At 36.0% G+C, this 20,234-nt stretch overlaps 2 protein-coding genes and 1 pseudogene across 2 annotated transcripts; 2 read left to right on the top strand and 1 right to left on the bottom strand.

Annotated features, from left to right (window-relative positions):
- Positions 1 to 6,455: 6,455 nt before the first annotated feature.
- Positions 6,456 to 8,370, top strand: LOC130739152 (serpin-ZX-like; annotated as a pseudogene).
- A 1,402-nt stretch (positions 8,371 to 9,772) lies between these two features.
- Positions 9,773 to 12,489, bottom strand: LOC130739150 (50S ribosomal protein L22, chloroplastic-like). The gene is made up of 2 exons (XM_057591389.1): positions 12,159 to 12,489; positions 9,773 to 10,325 (listed from the first exon to the last, which is right to left on the bottom strand). Exons 1-2 carry the CDS (start codon positions 12,370 to 12,372, stop codon positions 9,937 to 9,939), a joined length of 603 nt encoding a protein of 200 aa, XP_057447372.1. The 5' UTR covers positions 12,373 to 12,489; the 3' UTR covers positions 9,773 to 9,936.
- Positions 12,490 to 13,814: 1,325 nt separating this feature from the next.
- Positions 13,815 to 18,342, top strand: LOC130739149 (uncharacterized). Its single transcript, XM_057591388.1, has 10 exons — positions 13,815 to 14,095; positions 14,175 to 14,309; positions 14,419 to 14,521; positions 14,968 to 15,038; positions 15,145 to 15,249; positions 15,780 to 15,813; positions 15,963 to 16,063; positions 16,550 to 16,609; positions 16,664 to 16,864; positions 18,083 to 18,342. Exons 1-10 carry the CDS (start codon positions 13,916 to 13,918, stop codon positions 18,170 to 18,172), a joined length of 1,080 nt encoding a protein of 359 aa, XP_057447371.1. The 5' UTR covers positions 13,815 to 13,915; the 3' UTR covers positions 18,173 to 18,342.
- Positions 18,343 to 20,234: the final 1,892 nt, after the last annotated feature.

Below are 20,234 nucleotides of genomic sequence, written 5' to 3'. Positions count from 1 at the left end.
TCAATTCTCCAACCAACATCCTCAAAATCCAAACTATTATCCAGATCCAAATCAGTATTCGAACCAGTCATCATTTGTTCCAAACTTTCATCCATCTTATGGATCTGTGAGATATCCATCTCAAACACCCCAGTCTAGTGGTTATATGCCAATGGTTCGTGCAAATTTTCCTAGTGTTGATGGACCGGAATTTCCGGAATTTTCAACACAAGTCAATCTTGGTGACGGGTCAGCTGATAATGAAGTCAATGAAGTCACTCCTAAGAGCAAAAAAACGCATGCACCCGCATGGAACACTGCACAAAATATGGTGCTAATTAGTGGGTGGATTAACTGTGGAACAAGCAGTGTTGTGGGGAAAAACCAGAAAGGAGAAACATTTTGGAGAGATATTGCTGAGTATTGTAATGAGCATTGCTCATTCGATCCTCCGCGTGATGGAATTGCATGTCGAAACCGTTGGAATTATATGAACAAAATACTGGGTAAATGGATTGGCGCTTATGATGCCGCTAAGCGTCAACAAGGAAGCGGTTGGTCGGATAATGATGTTTTGGCAAAAGCGCAGGAATTATTCGCATGTGGGAAGAATGTTCAATTTACTTTGATGGAAGAATGGATCGCTCTCCGTGATCTACCACGTTTTTGTAGTCAAGTAGGAGGAAATGGTGGCTCAGCAAGTAGTGGATCTAAGAGATCTCACGACAGTGATGCATGTGGCTCAACCACTATAGGATCAATTCCTCGTCCAATGGGTAGGGAGGCAGCTAAAAGAAAGAATAAAAAGAAAAGTAAAGAACCTGTCGTTGAGGAGAAGGGGAAAGTTTGGGTTGAATACAAAGATTTGAAGGCTCAAGAGATTGCACGAATTGATAAGCTAACAATGGTGCAAGAACAAACTAACCAATTGATGAAAACCAATTTGTATCTCAAGCTAAGTTCTGAAGAGGATCTCGATGACCGTAAGAAAGAGCTGTTGAGTAAGTTGGCCCAAGACCTATTTGGTAATTAATTTCAATCGAGTATTTGTCTGTATTCGGTCAAACCCGCCAGTGGTGTCAAGTCTGTGGTGTTTGCTTTAACCATTTGTCAGTGTTGTCGTCAAGTATGTTGTGTTTGCTTTAATAATTTGTCAGTGATGGCAAGTCTGTAATGTTCGGCTTTAATGTATGAGTTATTGTGTTTGAATATGTTCCACTCAATTCGAATCCACTCCTTTTCCGATTATTAACTCTAGTGGGTAACTTGTTTCGAATCTGTCAGTGGTGTCAAGTCGGTGGGGTTTGCTTTAATAATTTGCCAGTGGTGTCAAGTCGGTGGGGTTTGCTTTAATAATTTGCCAGTGGTGTCAAGTCTGCAGTGTTCGGCTTTAGTGTATGGGTTATTGGGTTTGAATATGCTCCACTCAATTCGAATCTAGTCATTTTCCGATTAACTCTAGTGGGTAACTTGTTTCGAATCTGTCAGTGGTGTCAAGTCGGTGGGGTTTGCTTTAATAATTTGCCAGTGGTGTCAAGTCTGCAGTGTTCGGCTTTAGTGTATGGGTTATTGGGTTTGAATATGCTCCACTCAATTCGAATCTAGTCATTTTCCGATTATTAACTCTAGTGGGTAACTTGTTTCGAATCTGTCAGTGGTGTCAAGTCGGTGGGGTTTGCTTTAATAATTTGCCAGTGGTGTCAAGTCGGTGGGGTTTGCTTTAATAATTTGCCAGTGGTGTCAAGTCTGCAGTGTTCGGCTTTAGTGTATGGGTTATTGGGTTTGAATATGCTCCACTCAATTCGAATCTAGTCATTTTCCGATTATTAACTCTAGTGGGTAACTTGTTTCGAATCTGTCAGTGGTGTCAAGTCGGTGGGGTTTGCTTTAATAATTTGCCAGTGGTGTCAAGTCGGTGAGGTTTGCTTTAATAATTTGCCAGTGGTGTCAAGTCTGCAGTGTTCGGCTTTAGTGTATGGGTTATTGGGTTTGAATATGCTCCACTCAATTCGAATCTAGTCCTTTTCCGATTATTAACTCTAGTGGGTAACTTGTTTTGAATCCGTCAGTGTCCACCATTCAATTTACTTATATATATGGATTCATAGATCAATTTATGTACCAATATCCAAAACCTCTTACTTTCTACTTCGAATTTCACAACAAATGGATCCTTTTGATCCTTTTGAGAATCCTTGTGAAAATCCTTTTGATATTGCAACATACCTTCAAAATTCTCAACTTGAAGAAGCTTTTATACTCAACCAATTAGGGTTGGGTCCAAACCAAAATTTGGAAGATAGTGCACCTCGTAGAAAGTATGTCCGTAGAGATCATGCAGCAGCAAACCGAAGGCTAATTGACGACTACTTTGCCAATGAGCCTACATATGACGATTCAAATCATGTGCGTGCTAGATCCGAGTTGCGTGATTCGAACGTTCATCACGAACTGCAAGCAGATCTAGTGAAGCACATATGGACAAAGTTTGCAAATGCTTCGTGATGGAAGATGATTTGTATCGTACTAATTACGTTATTTGTGTGTTGTGTGCTTAGTTTGTTGTCTTGCATTTTAAGTTAAGAAAATAAAATAAATTATTGTGTGCTTCGTTTATCGTCTTCCATTTTTTAGTTAAGGAAATAAAATAAATTATTATCTATATTAAAAAAAATTAATTCGTTAAGTGTTTATTATTTAATTTAATTTAAAATAATAATTGTAATTTTATGTAAATAAAAAAAACAAAAACATAAAATTAAATAAAAATATGAAATAAAAAGTGGTGGGGTAGGGTGAGTGGTGGGGTAGGGTGTTGAGAGAGAAAACCATTGGAGTGGGTATTTGTTGAAAGTGTGTTGAATTGGAGAGAGAAGATGATGTGGAGTGTTGGGAAGATAAAAAGTGGTGTTGAATGGGAAAAACTTGTTTACACCATTGTACATGGTCTTAGGACATCTCACAAGATGAGACAATCGCGCGGGACCACACCCCACCTCATCGCCACTTTATAACGTCTCGAAAGACGGGACAATCACGCGGGACCACACCCCACCTCATCGCCACTTAAAGACCAAACCCTATATGCCAAGTCAATCAACAACAATGTCCAAACCAATGATTAATTCGGAGTAACCACATGTTATTCCTATTATCAACGAACATAACTCAATTCAATTGCATAGCAACTCAGTTCAATGACAGAAACCAGTAAACGGCCGAAGCCTCTCAGAAAATGGAGACACACGTCTCAATAAGTCCACTCGGCCGAAGCCTCCAGAAAACATTTTCCCAGTTCAGCATAATAATCATAATCCAATGCCAATCAATGTAAACATCTTCATCTCAAACGCAGGCAGTGCGATAAAAGCAGACAAGACTCAAAGACGCTTTAAAACTGAGTTACCCTTACCTTCGTGAGTAGAAGTTGTGCATGGAAGTTGCGAACCTAAAGCAAGGAAACACAATCATCAACACAAGCCTCACTGGAAGCAACACGATCTAATAATACTAATCGAAATCGTAAAGAACGCTTTTAAAGCTTCAGAGTTCCTATTTAGGCACAAATTGACAACAAAACTTCATTTGCTGAAACGCGCATAACTTGAGCTACAGAACTCGGAATGGCACGAAACCAACGCCAAAATTTCGACAATTGAAAGAGCTACGCTATAGCTCAGGTCATAGAGACCCAATAATTATTTTTGGACACGGTACCCTAACAAACAGGTTTCGGCCACTCTCAAAAATAGGGTTTCCGAACTTTTTCTTCGATCTAATTTAATTCCTAGGTATTCTTAGGCGATATCTAGGCCAGGGAAACTCTCAGAAAAATTATCGGATCGAAAACTAGAACAGGGGTATTTTGGTCAAGATTTTTAGCTCGGAAACTCAAAATCAGAATTTCGAAAAATAAATTGGATGAGGTCGATACCAACGACGATTATGACGACTAATCCTACTGACGCTAAGCTTAGTCGAGAGTTTTTGACTCAAAAAGCGGAATTGAAGTTCTGCGGCGATTCGACGAGATTTGGCGAAATGTAATCCGCTAAACATGCTCTTGGGCATGCAGGGAATAAGTTTAGACAGAGAAATCAAGTTATTTGGATAGTTTTACAAAAAGCTCAAAACTTTGAGCACATAAAGACATAGAGAAAAGCGACAGAATTTACGATCAGAGGTAAGGAAAAGCATCAGTACCTCGAGGCCTACGCGTAGCAACGAACAGAGCTACGATCAGACAAGAATCGACAAAAATCTTTTTCTCCTTCTTCCTCCTTGAAGCCCACGGCCGTGTGTGTGTGTTGGTGGTGATGTTTTTGTTTTTTTTTTTTTTTCATTTTTCAAGCTATTTATAGAAAATGGAAAACGCGGGAAAATGAATATTTCGCGATTCCAATTTTTCCTGCACATTCCTCTGTGAATTCTAAGATAGGTTCTGGCGACTTAATTCCAGAACTCAAAACAGGTTTCTCAGAATTAAAGCAAACAATCCAAAGTCGGTGTAAATATATTTTACTCGAAAAACTACTTTTTGCAGTTGATGTCGGATGAGAAAACTTCTTTCTGAAGAAAGATTAGAAACATCGAAAGAAATGGGTGTATGCGTGTGGAATCTTCGTTTGAAGCTCCGAATAGAAAAAGTCTTCATCAACAGTTTACTTTAAGGTTCTTGAGCTAACAGGAACTCGGTTTCGGCAAACTTCGAGAATCGAAATCAATCGTTCGTACAGTTCAGGGTTTCTTGTCGAAACACTCGTCGTGGAAAGGAATAAGAGAAGTTCTTATATTCCTCTGAATATTTTTTAATATCGTTTCTACAGTGCTTTAAGAGCAAATTAGCCATTTACTAACGTTTTCGCCCTAAGGCGGAAGTGAATGAAACTCGTGCTATAACCTATAGCGAATTTAGTAATATTCTATGTCGTTTCCTAAATTTTCTTCTTCATAATACTAATCCAACCATCAAGCACAAGTCAAGTTCCTCTCACGCTTACACATAATCCTATGCGTGAGTTGGAAATTAATTAATTATTTAATTCTAAAATCTTGGGTCTTACAAAAATCAGGGGCAACTCCTCCTCCCAACGGCGCCAGTGAGCTACTACGAAGCTGCCCCAGCAACCAAGGACGAAGATCACTCGCGATGAAGGCCTAATAAAGGTGAGCGGGAACGAGTTGCTGCCAAAGGGGACTAACACATCTACGGTCTCTGAGGAGATGGATAATTGTCTCACTCTCTTCATTGCAAGGGGGCAAAGAGAGTCCAAAGCCATGCCCGCACACCAGCGGCGGAAATTGACCCAGATTTCATTATTTAGAACCCGCCACAGAAAGTTAGAGACTTTGAAAGGCCCATCCCACTTCCATATTTGATGCCACGGCAAACCAGGGTGACCCTCCACAGCCCTATCACCCTATGTTAATTTAATTTCAATTTCATTGTAATGTGTAATGTAATTCAACTTTTTTTTTTAAAGATTCAACTTAAAAGTAATACTATGATTTCATATACTGATTTCATTATTATATGATTTGATATTATAATCTCTATATAAGAATTTTTTTTACGTAAATGTTTTATACTAGATTGAATCAGTTTGTTATACATATTTTATTAAAGTAAATTGAAAGCTTAACAATTTGTTATGATAAATTTTAATAATAGCTGGCTGGAAAAAATAAAATTTGCGGCTGTATCAATTATATGCGTGTTAGTTGTTACCCGTCAAAAAAAAATTATATGCGTGTTTTAAATTTCAATAGATTTATCCCGAGGGTTACTTAAGTTATTTTTTTTATAACTCAATATTAGTTGCTAGTAATGTTAGTAAACTATTTGTTAAAAAAACTGTTAGTAAATTAGTTTCCTTAAAAAAAATGTTAATAAATTAGTCATTTTTTAGGGTTCGAACCTTGAATCATGGGGAGAAACTAATTTACTAATATTACTAACAACAAACATTTACCTATTAAAAAAAATTCAATAAATTTTTATGTTTTTTAAAATATTATATTAATTAAGATATTCATCCAACTACATTCTATTATCCCTTTCACAACATTATTCTCAATAGGAGATTTTTTTTTAACGGATTCCCAACTGGAGATGATTACTTAGTTAGAAAGTTATTTGTATTTATAATAATTATAGAGATACGATTATATGATATATTATCTCTTTTTTTGAACTTTATGACTATCTCCAAAATCATATATTATAAGTCGAGATTTGATTTTATTATTAATAGGTCAAGATACACCTATGTGTTAAATGACAATTAGTGTGAGAACACAAACTTAATCTCCAAGCATATTAAATGACAATATCTAAAGGTTCACTTAAAAAACACAAACTTATTCCCAAGCATACCTTAGGACTTAGACGGTTTTCTTCTATATATAAAAAAAGTTAGAGAGGAATTGACTCTCAATTTTCACTTGCATCTAAATTAGTATAGAAATAGAAGAGAAAGGAGGATGAAGCATATGATGAAGGTTTATGTAAAAGGAAAAGAAAAGAAAGGTAAAAAGAGAAAGTATGAGGATAAAAAAAGAGAGTATGAGGGGTTCGAACAAAAGAGAAAATTGAATGTGAATGAATTAAAACCCGCGCGTGAACAAACAAACCGAACCCAAACAGACGTTGCACTTAGCATCGCCAAACGTTTGTTCTTGAAAAATTCAGACAATGACAGAAATACTGTGTTTTCACCGTTATCGCTTCACGTTCTTCTCAGCATAATCGCTGCTGGTTCCAATGGCTCCACACTTGATGAGCTTCTGTCCTTCCTCGGATCCGATTCCACGGACGATCTCAACTCATCTCCGTCGCGCGCTCTGATGCTTCCTCCGTCGGCGGCCCTGAACTCCGTTTTGCTAGCGGTGTGTGGGTTGAACAATCCCTTGCTCTTCACCATTCCTTCAAACAACTCGTGGCTACTGATTATAAGGCCTCTTTGACATCTGTTGATTTCCGTAATAAGGTCAGTGATAATTTGATTTCATAACCCTAATTTATGATTGCTCTGTTTCTATTTTGAGTTTTGATAACTCTAATTTTTTGAAATAAGAAAGTTACTCACTTACCACCAGAATGATTCTAGGGTAGTAGTAGTGTGTTAGTGAAAACAATTGCTTGCTGTTTCTGATTCTAGGTTAGCAAAAGTGACTTTGTATTTTGTTTTGGTATATAACCCTTTTTTATTTGTTCTGTACTTTATCTAATTGATGATTAAGTGATAGTTGTGAAAGTAGAAAAAATCTTGGGTTGAAGTGCTTGTATGAAAATTAAGAATTATATAAAGTTATTATATTCTGATGATTGATTTTAAATTTGATGGTGGTTTTAAAGGCGGGTGAAGTGGCCAATGAAGTTAATTCATGGGCTGAGCAAGAGACAGATGGCCTTGTCAAAGACATTATTGATCCTATTTCAGTTAACAGATCAACCAGACTCATTTTTGCAAATGCATTGTACTTCAAAGGTAAATGGTTTGAGGAGTTTGATGCTTCAATGACAAAAAAGTATGATTTTCACCTTCTTAATGGCACCTCAGTTAAGGCTCGCTTCATGGTCAGCTATGAGGAGCAATTCATTAGTGTTTTTAAGGGTTTCAAAGTCCTTGGTTTGCCTTATAAGCAGGGTCAAGATAAGCGTCGGTTTTCCATGTTCTTTTTTCTTCCAAATGCAAAATGTGGGTTGTCTGCTTTGGTTGAGCAGTTAACTTCAAATGCTGGGTTCCTCGAATCCAAGCTTCCTCGTGAAAAAGTGGCAGTAGGTGACTTCAGGATTCCCAGATTCAAAATTTCTTTGGGGTTTGAAGCTTCTGATGTTCTTAAGGAGTTAGGAGTGGTTTTACCTTTCTCAACTGATGCAAATTTGACAAAAATGGTGGATTCTGACCTATATGTTTCCAAGATGTTTCACAAGTCTTTCATTGAAGTAAATGAAAAAGGCACCAAAGCTGCAGCAGCAGAGAGCGGAGGGATGGATCAAGTGATGTGTGCGCCGCCAAGCCCGAAGACTCGGGTAGACTTCGTAGCTGACCACCCTTTCTTGTTCGTGATCAGAGAAGAGATGACTGGAACAATACTATTTACAGGGCAGGTGGTCAATCCACTTGCTGGGTGATGATAGCATCGTTAGTGAAACTTAAGCTCTTATTCTGCTATCTTTATTTTTCTTATGGTCTTGTTAGTGAAACTTAAGCCCTTATTATGCTATCTTTGTTTTTCTTATGGTCCCATTATCAGAAATGGTTGGACATGTGATTTAGGAAAATGGTACACATGGATCAGCTTTACAATTTTCATTGCTAAGCGTTTTTAATATTTTGAACTGCACTCTTTTATGAATGTTGTTGCTTCATGTGTTGGATTTTGCAACTTATCTATCCTTGAGTTGAATGTTACACTGGGTTTGATACCTGTTAACTGTCACCCCTTGCAAGTGGGGTTAGCAAGTAATAAAGTGGATTGAAGTTTTATTCTGAAGTAAAATAAAACTACTCAACTAGTATTAAACATAAAGAATCATAAAAATGTGCATTTCCAATGAAGATTTGTGCATTGGTTTTGCTTTGCTATAATGGATACTTTGGTTGAGTCGCATGGTTTTGATCTTTGAGACCAAGTTTTAGTTAGGGATTGACAATAGCCAAAGGGCATGACCCCATTGGTTGATTTTATTTCTGATAATAAGTTATAAATTAATAACAAACACGCATATGATACACTGGGGCAATGGTATCAGATTTCAAGCAAAGAAAGTAGCAATATCAGTCTCTTCTTCATTCTGTCATAAGAGATTGATCTCACGAATGAGAGTGTTTGTATTTGAATCCAGTTAAATGGGATGCTTACTTGAGTGTTGGTGTTAGAAAGCTCGCGTGCGCCTCTTTGAGCTAACTTGCAAGTCCATTTCTTTTTCCATTGCTTGCACTATTTCTAAAGCTCAAAAGTGAATTTTAAATGCAATGAACAGAGAAGTTGATATATTATTGAATTGGAATGAAATTCCATTGATTTACCTAACTGACATTCAAACACATTCTCTAAGTGTTTTCATGTTTTAACATTCTCAATTCTGTAATGCCTCTTAGGGCTTGTTCAATTACTTTGTTCATAATTATTTTACCAAAGAATTCTTAGTCTTTCAAAACAAAAGAAGAGGAAGTCATGTTTGATAGAAATTGTCCTGAAAAAACTGATTTTAATAACAGTTTCTGGTTTTTAGTTTTTAAAACCAAAACTGAAAACATCCCAAGTTTGTTTTGCTTTTAATTTTCACGCCATGTCGTTTAACCTTGCAAAATATCTTGGTCAAACAATTTGTCCTTCTTCTTTTCAACATAAGTTAAAAAACTTATTTCAAAAAACAGTGCAGAAGGACAAAGGAAACATGGATATAAAGAAGATTGCTGTAAGAGGGAATATATGTATGTGTGTATATATCCTTTTCAAAAAAATGTAAACGATATGAGCCATGAATATATTTAAGTAGTAAAACTCATTTTAGATGAGGCAAATCCAAAATCTTCAGCAATTATATGTTTAAATTTCTTTAAAATGTACAGAAAAAGTTTCGCATTTGGTAAAGTGAAAATACAATACTAAAAGAAGGTTTAGATAAATTTAACAACTTATGAAGAGTTGTGTTGTGAAACATATCAAGCTACATGCTAAATGCAGTAACTTTTTTTTTCATATTTCTTTGTAAGCGCAAAATTATGTCACAATTGTTTTCAAATTTAATGCTAAAACATTTCGTTTTCAGTACTAAATAGAATATTCAAACAATTCTTAGATACACATACACTTGTAACAACACAAAATACTCAAGATTGTTAATAAAGTCACTGTATAGAATGAACTACAAAATATCAAACTGCAGACATTTTCATCAAATGTAATGGCTGAAGGAGATTCATACTTTTTTTTTCCAAAATCGGCTTAAGCAGCTTTTGCTTCCACAGCAGTGTCACTAGGTACACCTTTTACTGTGATGGCGATGTGACAAGAGCGCTTCTTAATCTGATAAGCCCTCCCTTGAGCTCGGGGTCTCATCCTTTTCATAGTTTTCCCCTCATTAACCTCTGCTTTACTAATAACTAAACTTGACTTGCTCAAACCCAAATTGTTGCTGGCATTTGCTCCTGCTGAAAACACTATTTTCAGAATGGGTTCACAGGCTCGGTAAGGCATGAGTTCTAATATCATGAGTGTTTCCTCGTATGGACGCCCACGAATCTGATCAATTACCCTTCGAGCTTTGTCAGCAGACGTACGAATATGTCGCCCTACAGCATAGGCCTCTACATATTGTTGGTTGGTCTCCTGTCCTGCAGCATTCAATATGTTCTATGTTTAACCATTTCACTCTAAGCAGACCATTGAATATGTTATATGTTTTACCATTTCATTTTAAGCAGAATGACAACATTAACATCCAATACATGATGGAATATTAAAGTAACATCTGGACCTGCATGCTGAAGGGCTGAAAATTTTGAGTTCCTAAACTTTCTCATGCATACCTTGAGTGTGTGAGGGTGAGATTTAGAAAGACCTCATAGTCAAATCTATATTCCACTTCACAAAAAACAATAAGAACTCTCACTATTTAAACGAAGGAAATGAGAATGTATTAATAGTTGGATGCTATATGTATCAACCAATTACTTGAATCTTAGTTAAATGTTACAGAACTCTTCCTAATCCCATACAATGAATAAGGGCATTGCCACTGAGTTTCTAATACTGTAGAAAAACAGTTTCGATAAGAGTGAATAAAGGGAAAAATGTTGTGTCAGCTATAAAGGCACAAGATGATAGAGGTGGCTAACACGCCTAATGGATAACCAGTGTACAAGTTAGCATCCCTTCTCAAACTCTCATCTATCACTATGCCAAAACTTAGCTATTGAAAGCAATAGGGCATTCACAGAGTACAATACTGAATATAACCATATCTGATATACATAACTTCACCAGAAGTTATCAGCCTAACCAAGTGACAATCTGAATGAAGATAGAAACTATGGAGAAAAATATAACTCTAAAATCTAAATATTTGTTTGGTCACTAATCTTATTCATACATATAAATGAGCTTATCTTAATCTGGTTGGAGTCATGCTCTAGCAATACTGAGCATTGTTTTCTGTGTTGTACTAAAGCATTTGAGATTTTCAGAAGGATTATTATTTCATATAAAATAGGTGCTTCTGAATTAGTAAATAGATTCTGGTCAACTCCCAAGAATGAGGAACATGTATTATCTTCATGCCAGCCCAAAAATACATAATCTATATGGAAATAGATTAAACTAAGATTAAGTGTGCCTAGTAAGTTTAGAGCATTTCATGGAAATAGATTAAACTAAGATTAAATCTCTTCCCAAAAATGCTATATGTATTAGTTTGATTGAACAACCATTGGTATGTCAAAGTAGGGTGTGACACTATACCAAAAACACATACAAATTCAATCACGTTACTTATAAATTTTGTTCCCCGCTAAGAAGAGATAAAAGCCAGCTTAGAAGAATGCTTGGTTCCGCAGCGAAATGCTCTAGACTCACTTTCTGATTAAATGTGCCTAGTGAGTTTACGAAACACTCTAATCTACGCTTCCGAGTAAACGAGCATTGAATCGTGCGCAAATCGTGAAACCAAACACCCACTAGATAAACTTCTTAACAATCACCTACTCTAAAAGAAAAGTTAAAACGATCTCGCGAAAACTATAAGTCTTCTACACAATAGCTTCCAGCTTCTTTGTCTAACTTCTCCTACCATAAGCTGTTTTGAGCTTATTTTCATAAGCTATCGCTATCCAGGATAGCTTATGAAAAAGAGTTTATGCTTATATATAGCTTATTTTCAATTTATTTTAATAAATTTTTAAGAATAGCTTATGAATAAGCGCTTAATGTCATAAGCGCTTAATGTCATAAGCGCTTATGACCATAAACGCTTAATTAAGCTGTTTTCCCAAACGGGGCCTTAGTAACTTAGCAAGTTTTGTGCTTTTTTTGCAAGTTAGGAACCAAATACTCATATAAGCTGAAAAATCTCTCATAAGCTAGAAGCTAATCCAAACTGGGCCTAAAAAATCTAACTGGGAACATAAATAAGCAATTGGGTGAATGCAATGCAATGGAATGAAGCTTACCTCCAAAGGGGGCACGAGCACGACGAGCATGGCAAACGAAAGGGTTATTGGGGTTTGAAACTGTGGTGGGTTGGAGCGAAATGAGGGTTTTGTCGGTGAAAGGGGAAGAAGAGCATCGAATGGCGAAGGAGCGTGAAGGGAATTTGAGCTTGGGTTGGGAGGGAGCGAGTGGTGAAGGGAGGAGAGGGCGGTTGACGGCGAAGGAAACGGCCATTCCGATGACACAGAGGAAGATGCTCCGGCTCTGCTCAGGTACCTTGTTCGGTCACTCTAGCGATAAGACTATAGATAAGAACATACACACTAGACTGAACTTCACTTTTGGAGTGATACCACAGTAAATACTAAATACAATGCAGTATTTAAGGTTTTTTTTTTAAATTGATAAATTGTTGTTTTTCTGAAATTGACAAATTATTATATTGTTCATTCTTCAATACAAAATTAAATCTGATTTAGTATTAGTTTTTTATTCTTTAACAAATGTAAACTCGTTTGGAAAACTATCACAATGTCACTCAATAAATAACTTTATCAGGGTTGTAACACATTATTAAAACAAATTGGAGGTAACATCAAATTAGCATGACACTTATAAGATAATTTTCTGTCTCTCTTCTCTTCAGCTCTCTCTATTTGTCTCTCCCTCACTCATCACATGCAATTCTCTCAATCATATCATATCAATTATCATGGGAGGAATTGGAGGTTGCAAGGCAATGAAGAAGAACAACAAGATGACCATGTACGAAGCATATTTCAAATGTACCAACTCCGGACACAAACATGATTCGTTTCCAAAGGCCACTAACTTACATAAAACTGCCACATTTTATCCCAACAAATAACTTTCTCAAGGTTCAAACGAATTTCGGTATTACTAAAAAAGATTGGGTGCAACATCAAATTAATTACCATGAGACTAGTATTACACCCATAAAAATGTATGAAATAAAATGCACTTCTGGATGAGACTATTATTTTGTGAAGCTATTGTCTTCTAGACCGTGTTAACCGCTTATGCATAATATATATAAATGGTTGTGGTTCCAAACATTTCACACGCCACCAACCTCTATCACAGCCTCAAAAGATCACATATCTCTCTTTTCTTCTACTCTCTCTTTCAGTCTTTTTATTTCTCCCTCATTGATAACATGCAATTCTTTCAGTCACTTCAGGAAGAAATCACATCTTCCAATACAAGGAAGAAGAAGAACTAATGACCACTTACGAAATGAGTCGTTTTTAAAGGCCACTAACTTTCAGAAAACTGTCACTATGCCTCCAACAAATAATTTTCTCAACATTCAAACAAATTCATATATTATTAAAAGGAACAAAATGGAAATACAAATTAGTATCTATAGGGTTGAGGGCCGACAAATTTGTCTCTAGAATCAAGACATATTTACAATTACGTAAAATGTCGATCGAATCAGTTATTATTTTTTTTGTTGTAATGACAAATTTACTAGTGCCGAAATTAACTCTACTATTTTGTTAATATATCAAAAAGATAAACTACAATTTTTAAAATTTTATCCTTTAACATATTCCTCCCGAATTCATATGTTCACCTGCTCCTAGCACTTGAACTATATTCGGGTCACTAATTTTACTCTTCACTCCAATAAAAAAAATGAGAAGGCTACATTTTGAAAACAGAACAGAGTGGAGTCTATTGTGATAAGGCAGAAGAAGAAGGCGTGTGTGTAGTTAGCTAGCTGTATTCGAACGAACGGTGTTGTTTGAGAATGATTCGTCGGTTATGCTGCGTACAGAGCGCTTCTTCTTCTTCTACTTCTCCATCTCTCCCATTCTCTTCCACTCCCACCAAGAAGAAACCCCTTGTCCTCCTAGGCGCACCTCAGGTCTCAGCAATCGTCCTCGACGCACTTCTCACCGCTTCCACTTCTCCACATTCTTCATTCGAGGCAATTTCCCCCCATCACTTCTCAGTTCTCACCACCATGTTCAATTTCTGATTTGATAGTTTTTCTTTTTGGAATTTAGGTTGCGGCGATTGTAACTCAACCAAATGCCAGAAGAGACAGGGGAAAGAAGCTCATGCCATCTCCTTTGGCCAGCTATGCTCTTGAAAGGGGATTCTCTTCTCATCTCATTTTTACTCCTGAGCGAGCTGGAGATGTAACTAAATTATACTATTGTTTTCTATTTGTTCTGTTTATTGCGTCGCGGTCTTCTTTTGAGTTTGAATGAAAAAAAATGAATTGCTTACTCACTTTTCTTCTTGAAGGATGCTTTCTTGTCAAATTTAAAAGCTTTGCAACCGGAGCTATGCATTACAGCAGCATATGGGAATATATTGCCTACCAAGTTTCTAGATATTCCACCATTAGGTTAGTCATTTTTCGCACTGCCAATGCTAATGCCGTTATCTTTCTTTCATATTCATTGCTTAAACTACAATGGGGTATCCTTCATTATTACTAAACTGATAGGACACGCAAACTCGGATTAGGGTTCCCTGCAGTCAGGACAATCGTAAATTCACGTGTTCAAGTAATCTGATTTGTTTGATTAGGATCGTATAACTCATATGTTTCGTTAAGATCGGATGTCTCAGATTAGCTCAAAATTTGACTGGATCGGAACGAATCGTTCAGGTAATCTGACTGCAGTCAGGATTAATCGAACCTTTAAGATTCCTTGACTGCGTGGGTTTAGGATTTCCCTGATTGTAGGGAATTCAAATTTCTTCAACTCACACTACATTTGCATTGCAAAATTTATAAATAGTGAAACCTATAGCTTTAACACTGATTTTTTCTGTCTAATATCTCAGGAACAGTCAATATTCACCCTAGCCTGTTGCCAATGTATCGTGGTGCTGCTCCTGTTCAAAGAGCGTTGCAGGTATTTTTCCTTTTTCTGTGTGTCAGTTCATTTTAGTCTCTAAAGCCTTTATAACTTTTTTGTCATGAGGTTATTTTTGGATGCTACATATTGATTTGTACAATAGGATGGCGTTAAAGAAACTGGAGTATCATTAGCGTACACTGTTCGTGCACTGGATGCTGGACCTCTCATTGCTAGTGAAAGAGTTGAAGTTGATGATCAAATAAAGGTATGATTTTCTGTTGTCTTGGTTTAATACAAAAGGTTTTGCACGCAGGCTTTTTCTTTATCCGTAAAAAGTTTTTTTTTATAAGCCTTATCTGTAAAAAGATTAATGATCATATGATTGTCTTTAGTCCTCAACTTCTCTTTGATAATTAAACTTGGAATGTTTAAACTATTGGTTTGAATGAGTAATACTACTGCATATTATATCAAGGCTTTTGCGCTCCTTTCAATGTATTAATAATTTCTTATGCTCATTACTAGAATGTTCAGTAAATTTTATGTGCCCCCTTCTATCAGTGACTTTATCCACCCTCCCTTGAGAGGACATATATGCTCTGCTATCTGCATTTTGAAATCAAGCATATGCAAAGGCAATGTGTATGTGCGTGTCTGTGTATTTGTAGCTGGCATGTTTTGCTCTGTCGTTATGGGACTTGTGCTTAACTCTTCTTATTTGGTGAAACTTACAAGTTGCAACTTAGTTACTGCATTTTCTCCCTGCTTCTGACAAATCTTTAGGTATCTATGTAGGCACCTGATTTGCTTGACCTTCTGTTTCACAAAGGTATAACTCTTCTCTCCATGAATGTTACTTTAACTTATGCATTCCTTTGTTCTTTTCTCCCAGTGTTGTACTAGGCTATTGTTATCAGACATTTTTATACAAAGTCTCTTTGTTACTGAATCAGTTCTTATCCTTATTTTATAATGCAGGATCTAATCTTCTAATTCGGGAACTTCCTTCTATATTTGATGGATCAGCGAGAGTGAAGGCACAACCCCAAGATGACTCTAAGGTTACATTGGCTCCAAAGGTAGTGTTAGTTTTGATTATGTTACTTCAAACTTCAAAGTGAAATAGAAATGATTTTCCTATTGATGTTAGTTCAGTGTATATATCAGATTCTTCAATAAACCAGTTGTCTCTAAGAACTAAGAAGCATGTCCTTGAGAGAGATAATCTTGCAGGATCTTATATCAATTGCAGAGAATTAAGGATTTTATTTTTCTCCTTTTGATTCTGATAGCTTTCTACATGTGGAGCTCCTGTTGAAAAGACATATGTTTTCATGCTATTTATTTTTGCATAGTTTCACTCAGCCGTTGGCTAAACTCTTTAGAGTCATTGAGAGTCAAAAAGATAGATTTGGGAGATATTATATTATGTGCCTTTCTGTTCACTCCAGTATATATCCAATTATCCACAATAGGAAAAGGAAAAGAAACACCAATATATACAGCTGATAAAATATCTTCCTTTTAGAGAATTCATCATATTTTGATTTCGCTATTTTATGCAGATAAGTCCAGATGAAACATGGCTAGGTTTTGATCAAGAAGCATGTGTTCTACATAATAAGGTAAACTTCATGATCTTATCTGAACTGCGCAGTTGTGACATAAAACTATTTTAGGTTCGTGCTTTTTCAGGGTGGCCAGGAACTAGAGCAAAGGTTTTAGTTGTTGACAAGAATGGTCAGCAGAAAACTTTGGAGTTTAAAATTATAACTACAAGAGTTTGCAGTCATGAAAATGTGCAGTTCAATGAAGCAGATGATATTGCATTTGTCAATGGTGCATTGGTGTTTCCATGTGGAAGGGGCACTGCACTTGAGGTATGTTTAGCTTTTAAATCAATCTTTGAAGTTTCTATGATCACTGCAGAGCTAAATCATGCTTACACCTGCACTACCTAGATATGTAATTTTGGTAGAGGTCACAGGTTTTAGTTGTAAACTTGTAATGTGAACACTATAACCAGTATAATATTAAGAAACCCAACAGAGAACTACTCCCAAAAATTGATCTTCTAAACTTGTAAATTTGTTTTGTTTTTGGTTTTGTCTCTATGGGAAGCTCTTCTTATTCTTATATAAGTTTGATTCTTCACCTTCAGTTAATCTAAAAAATTCTGGGAGTAACTCTTTCAAAGCAAAGATCTCATTAAGCTGTAATTTTCTCTTTTTTTTTTCTCCAAACAAGTTATTCTTAAGAAAAAAACTTTCTACCAGATTTTTTTCTTATTTTTGTTTTGAATTTATTTTCAAAACAATTTTAGAGAATTAAAAAAATAGTTCCTTCTGCAGTAGAGATTGAAAAATTGGAGAAAAATGGATTGTTTATTGTTAATTCCAAAATAATTTTGTTTCCAAGGATCTGCTTTTAACTATAAACTAGAAGTTGTTCATTGCTTTTATAAATAATCATAAAGTAAACAATAATTTAAAGCAAAAAACATGGCAGTTATTTCAGAAGTTGTATTTTGAATTCATTTCGATTTACGCAATATGTTATCTCAAGCCGAAGTTACTACTTAATTAATATCTTCAACTTAAAATCACTATTAAATATAGTTAATGTTGCTTCAATAAAAAATTGGGAATTTCCCGTCCTGTTCTTTTGTCCAAGTGCTCTTTTTGAAATTCTGTGTTATGTATTGAAACTAATATCCAATACAATATCCTGTATGAAAAACAAATGGAGTTGGCTGTAAAGGCAATGTCTTTGGGGATCCAAATTTTTTATGCACACTTTATTCAAAGTTTCAAACAGCATTTTGTACTTTGAAAATGGGATCTCCATAAATATGTAATCTGTAATTACATGGAAATTTTCTGGAACATAGTCAAGCAGGTTTATGAAAATTGATTGGTTTCAAAGATACAGTCAATATGCGTTTTTCCTTATTTCACGCGGAACAAGCATTGAAACTTTTACTTTTTAATCTGACAAAGAGCACTTGTTTGTTACACGCATTTAGCACAGTTTTATATTCAAGTATTATTGCAGATCAATATGCCTTTCTGAATTCAATGATGTTGTTATACTGTCAGGTATTGGAAGTTCAGCTTCCAGGAAAAAAGGTAGTAAATGCAGCTGCTTTTTGGAATGGGCTACGGGGACAGAAGCTGAAGACATTATGAGAGGTGGTTTACCCAACAGAGCCTATTATTTAAGTTATCTTTAGGCTGTTTTGGCAATCAATTCCTTTTTTGTTTTCATTTTCTTCTTCATTTTATATGATTCATGTATAACTATCCTCTTTCGAATTTCTCTATAAAAGGGCTTCTCAAACAAGCATTCTTTTTTGGTATCTTACGCACATTCACACACACACACACACACACACACACACACACACAGAGGTGGTATATCAAGTGAGAGTAGAATTTATTATGAGAGATGAGAGAGCATTTAGAACTTATTTGGTTTGATGTTGAATATCCGTTTAGGTAAATGGGAAGTGTTATACACTTTCCAATGAAGAAGACGTTGAAGGAGGTATCTCCTTCCATTGAAGTTTAACTGATTGATAGAGTTCGTTCTAGGCCTCTTATTAGGAAAGTTTACCAGAGAAGGGCCAAGGCTAATAATAGGGGTCCGTGAGGGGTGGGGGACTATTATGTCTTTGGTGTAAATATGAGTTGTAAGGGATGCTGTTGAGCCAGAAGTGGCATATGAGGTAGTTAGTGTGTTACCAGGAGTTAGCAGTTAGTAACTGACTTTCCCTATAAGAGAGGGGATGTTAGTCAGTTATGGTCATTCCATAGAATCACCATTGTTGTGGAGAGTTCTGGCCTCTCAAATGCCAGTTAGACTGAATTCAGTTTACCTTTCCTGTTCTAATTCTCCTTTTCCCTCTGATACCTATCATTGGTATCAGAGCTCCTTTCTGGAGTTGTGGGAAGAAATCTGAGCGCACTCATGGTCAACAAGAAGGTGGAAGGAACGATTGATGCTATGGAGAAGAACTTGAGCACTGACAGGGATAATAATGAAATTCGCATGAAGAAATTGGAGGAGATGATGTTGAGTTTGATGCAGAACGTGCAAAAGGTTTCGCGGGATGAACAGAAAGTGTCGCGAAACCTGCAGAAAGGAATTTCTACAAGGAAATCACCAAGGAGAAACGATAACAAGGAAGATTCGGAAGGTGAGAAGAGTGTGGAAGAAGCTATGGTCAGTGTTTTGATCGACAAAGGGAGGAAAATGGAAATTCCGATGTTCGAAGGAGGAGAAATTGCAACTCTCTTTAATTGGTTGCATTCTAGATGGGACTCACTAAATTTGGGGTCGGACTATAATTTAGTAGATCTCACATGATTTCAACTAATACAAAAAAGGGTTAAAAAGGGTGTTAAAATGAGTGTTATTAACACTCATCTTCAAGCGGGTTGTCGATCTAACTCTCCAAGGAAGATTGCGGTAGAAATGTTTTTTGGGACAGGTAAAAAGAATTGTTACATATTGTTCCTTGATGCAATTCCTTAGCTTAATGCAAAAGGTACTTGCAATTTACAAATATAGCTTTCAAAGGTACTTGACCACTGTTCAAACATCTAAATACAAGCAACAAGCTAATGAGACATGACATGTGCATCTGTAGCTAAATCAAAATCAATGCAAGCTGTCAAGTTAGTAAGCAGGTTATTCCTTGATGGGGAGTTCCGTTCTTTCTCACACAGCAAGTAGTTAGATTAAGAGATCATTTCAGTCTTTTCATAATGTAGCTTTTGGGTCTTTTAAATTTCCTAGTTTTTGTTGATGGTAGCAAATCCAGCAAGTTGGCTCTTAGTCCCTTAAAAACAGAATAACCATTGGAGTCAGACAAACTGAATAGTGAAAAAATGTGGCAATGAAACTCTAGCTAATTGAAACCCATATTCCAAATATAAGGAAACAAAAACATAAATAATACCCACAGAATCAACAAAACTACACCCATGACTGTTTTCAAATGCAATATTACTCTAATTAACTTTACAAAGTTTAAGTTCTTTCAAAATTAATTTTGTAAGCATTTACGGAAATACACATTAAATGTATAAGGATAAAAGATACATGGCTAAAGATAGAGCCAAAAAAGGATATTTTGTGTACAATCCTGCATAATACTGTATGTTAGTGTGTTGCTATCAGTTTATGTACATAGACCAAATCATACACTACAAACAAAAGTTCCGATATTCATGGAGATATAGAATT

This window comes from Lotus japonicus, chromosome 2 (assembly GCF_012489685.1).
Source record: "Lotus japonicus ecotype B-129 chromosome 2, LjGifu_v1.2".
NCBI lineage: Eukaryota > Viridiplantae > Streptophyta > Magnoliopsida > Fabales > Fabaceae > Lotus > Lotus japonicus.
Note: the sequence above shows the minus strand (reverse complement) of the source record. Positions and strands in the feature narration are given on the sequence as shown.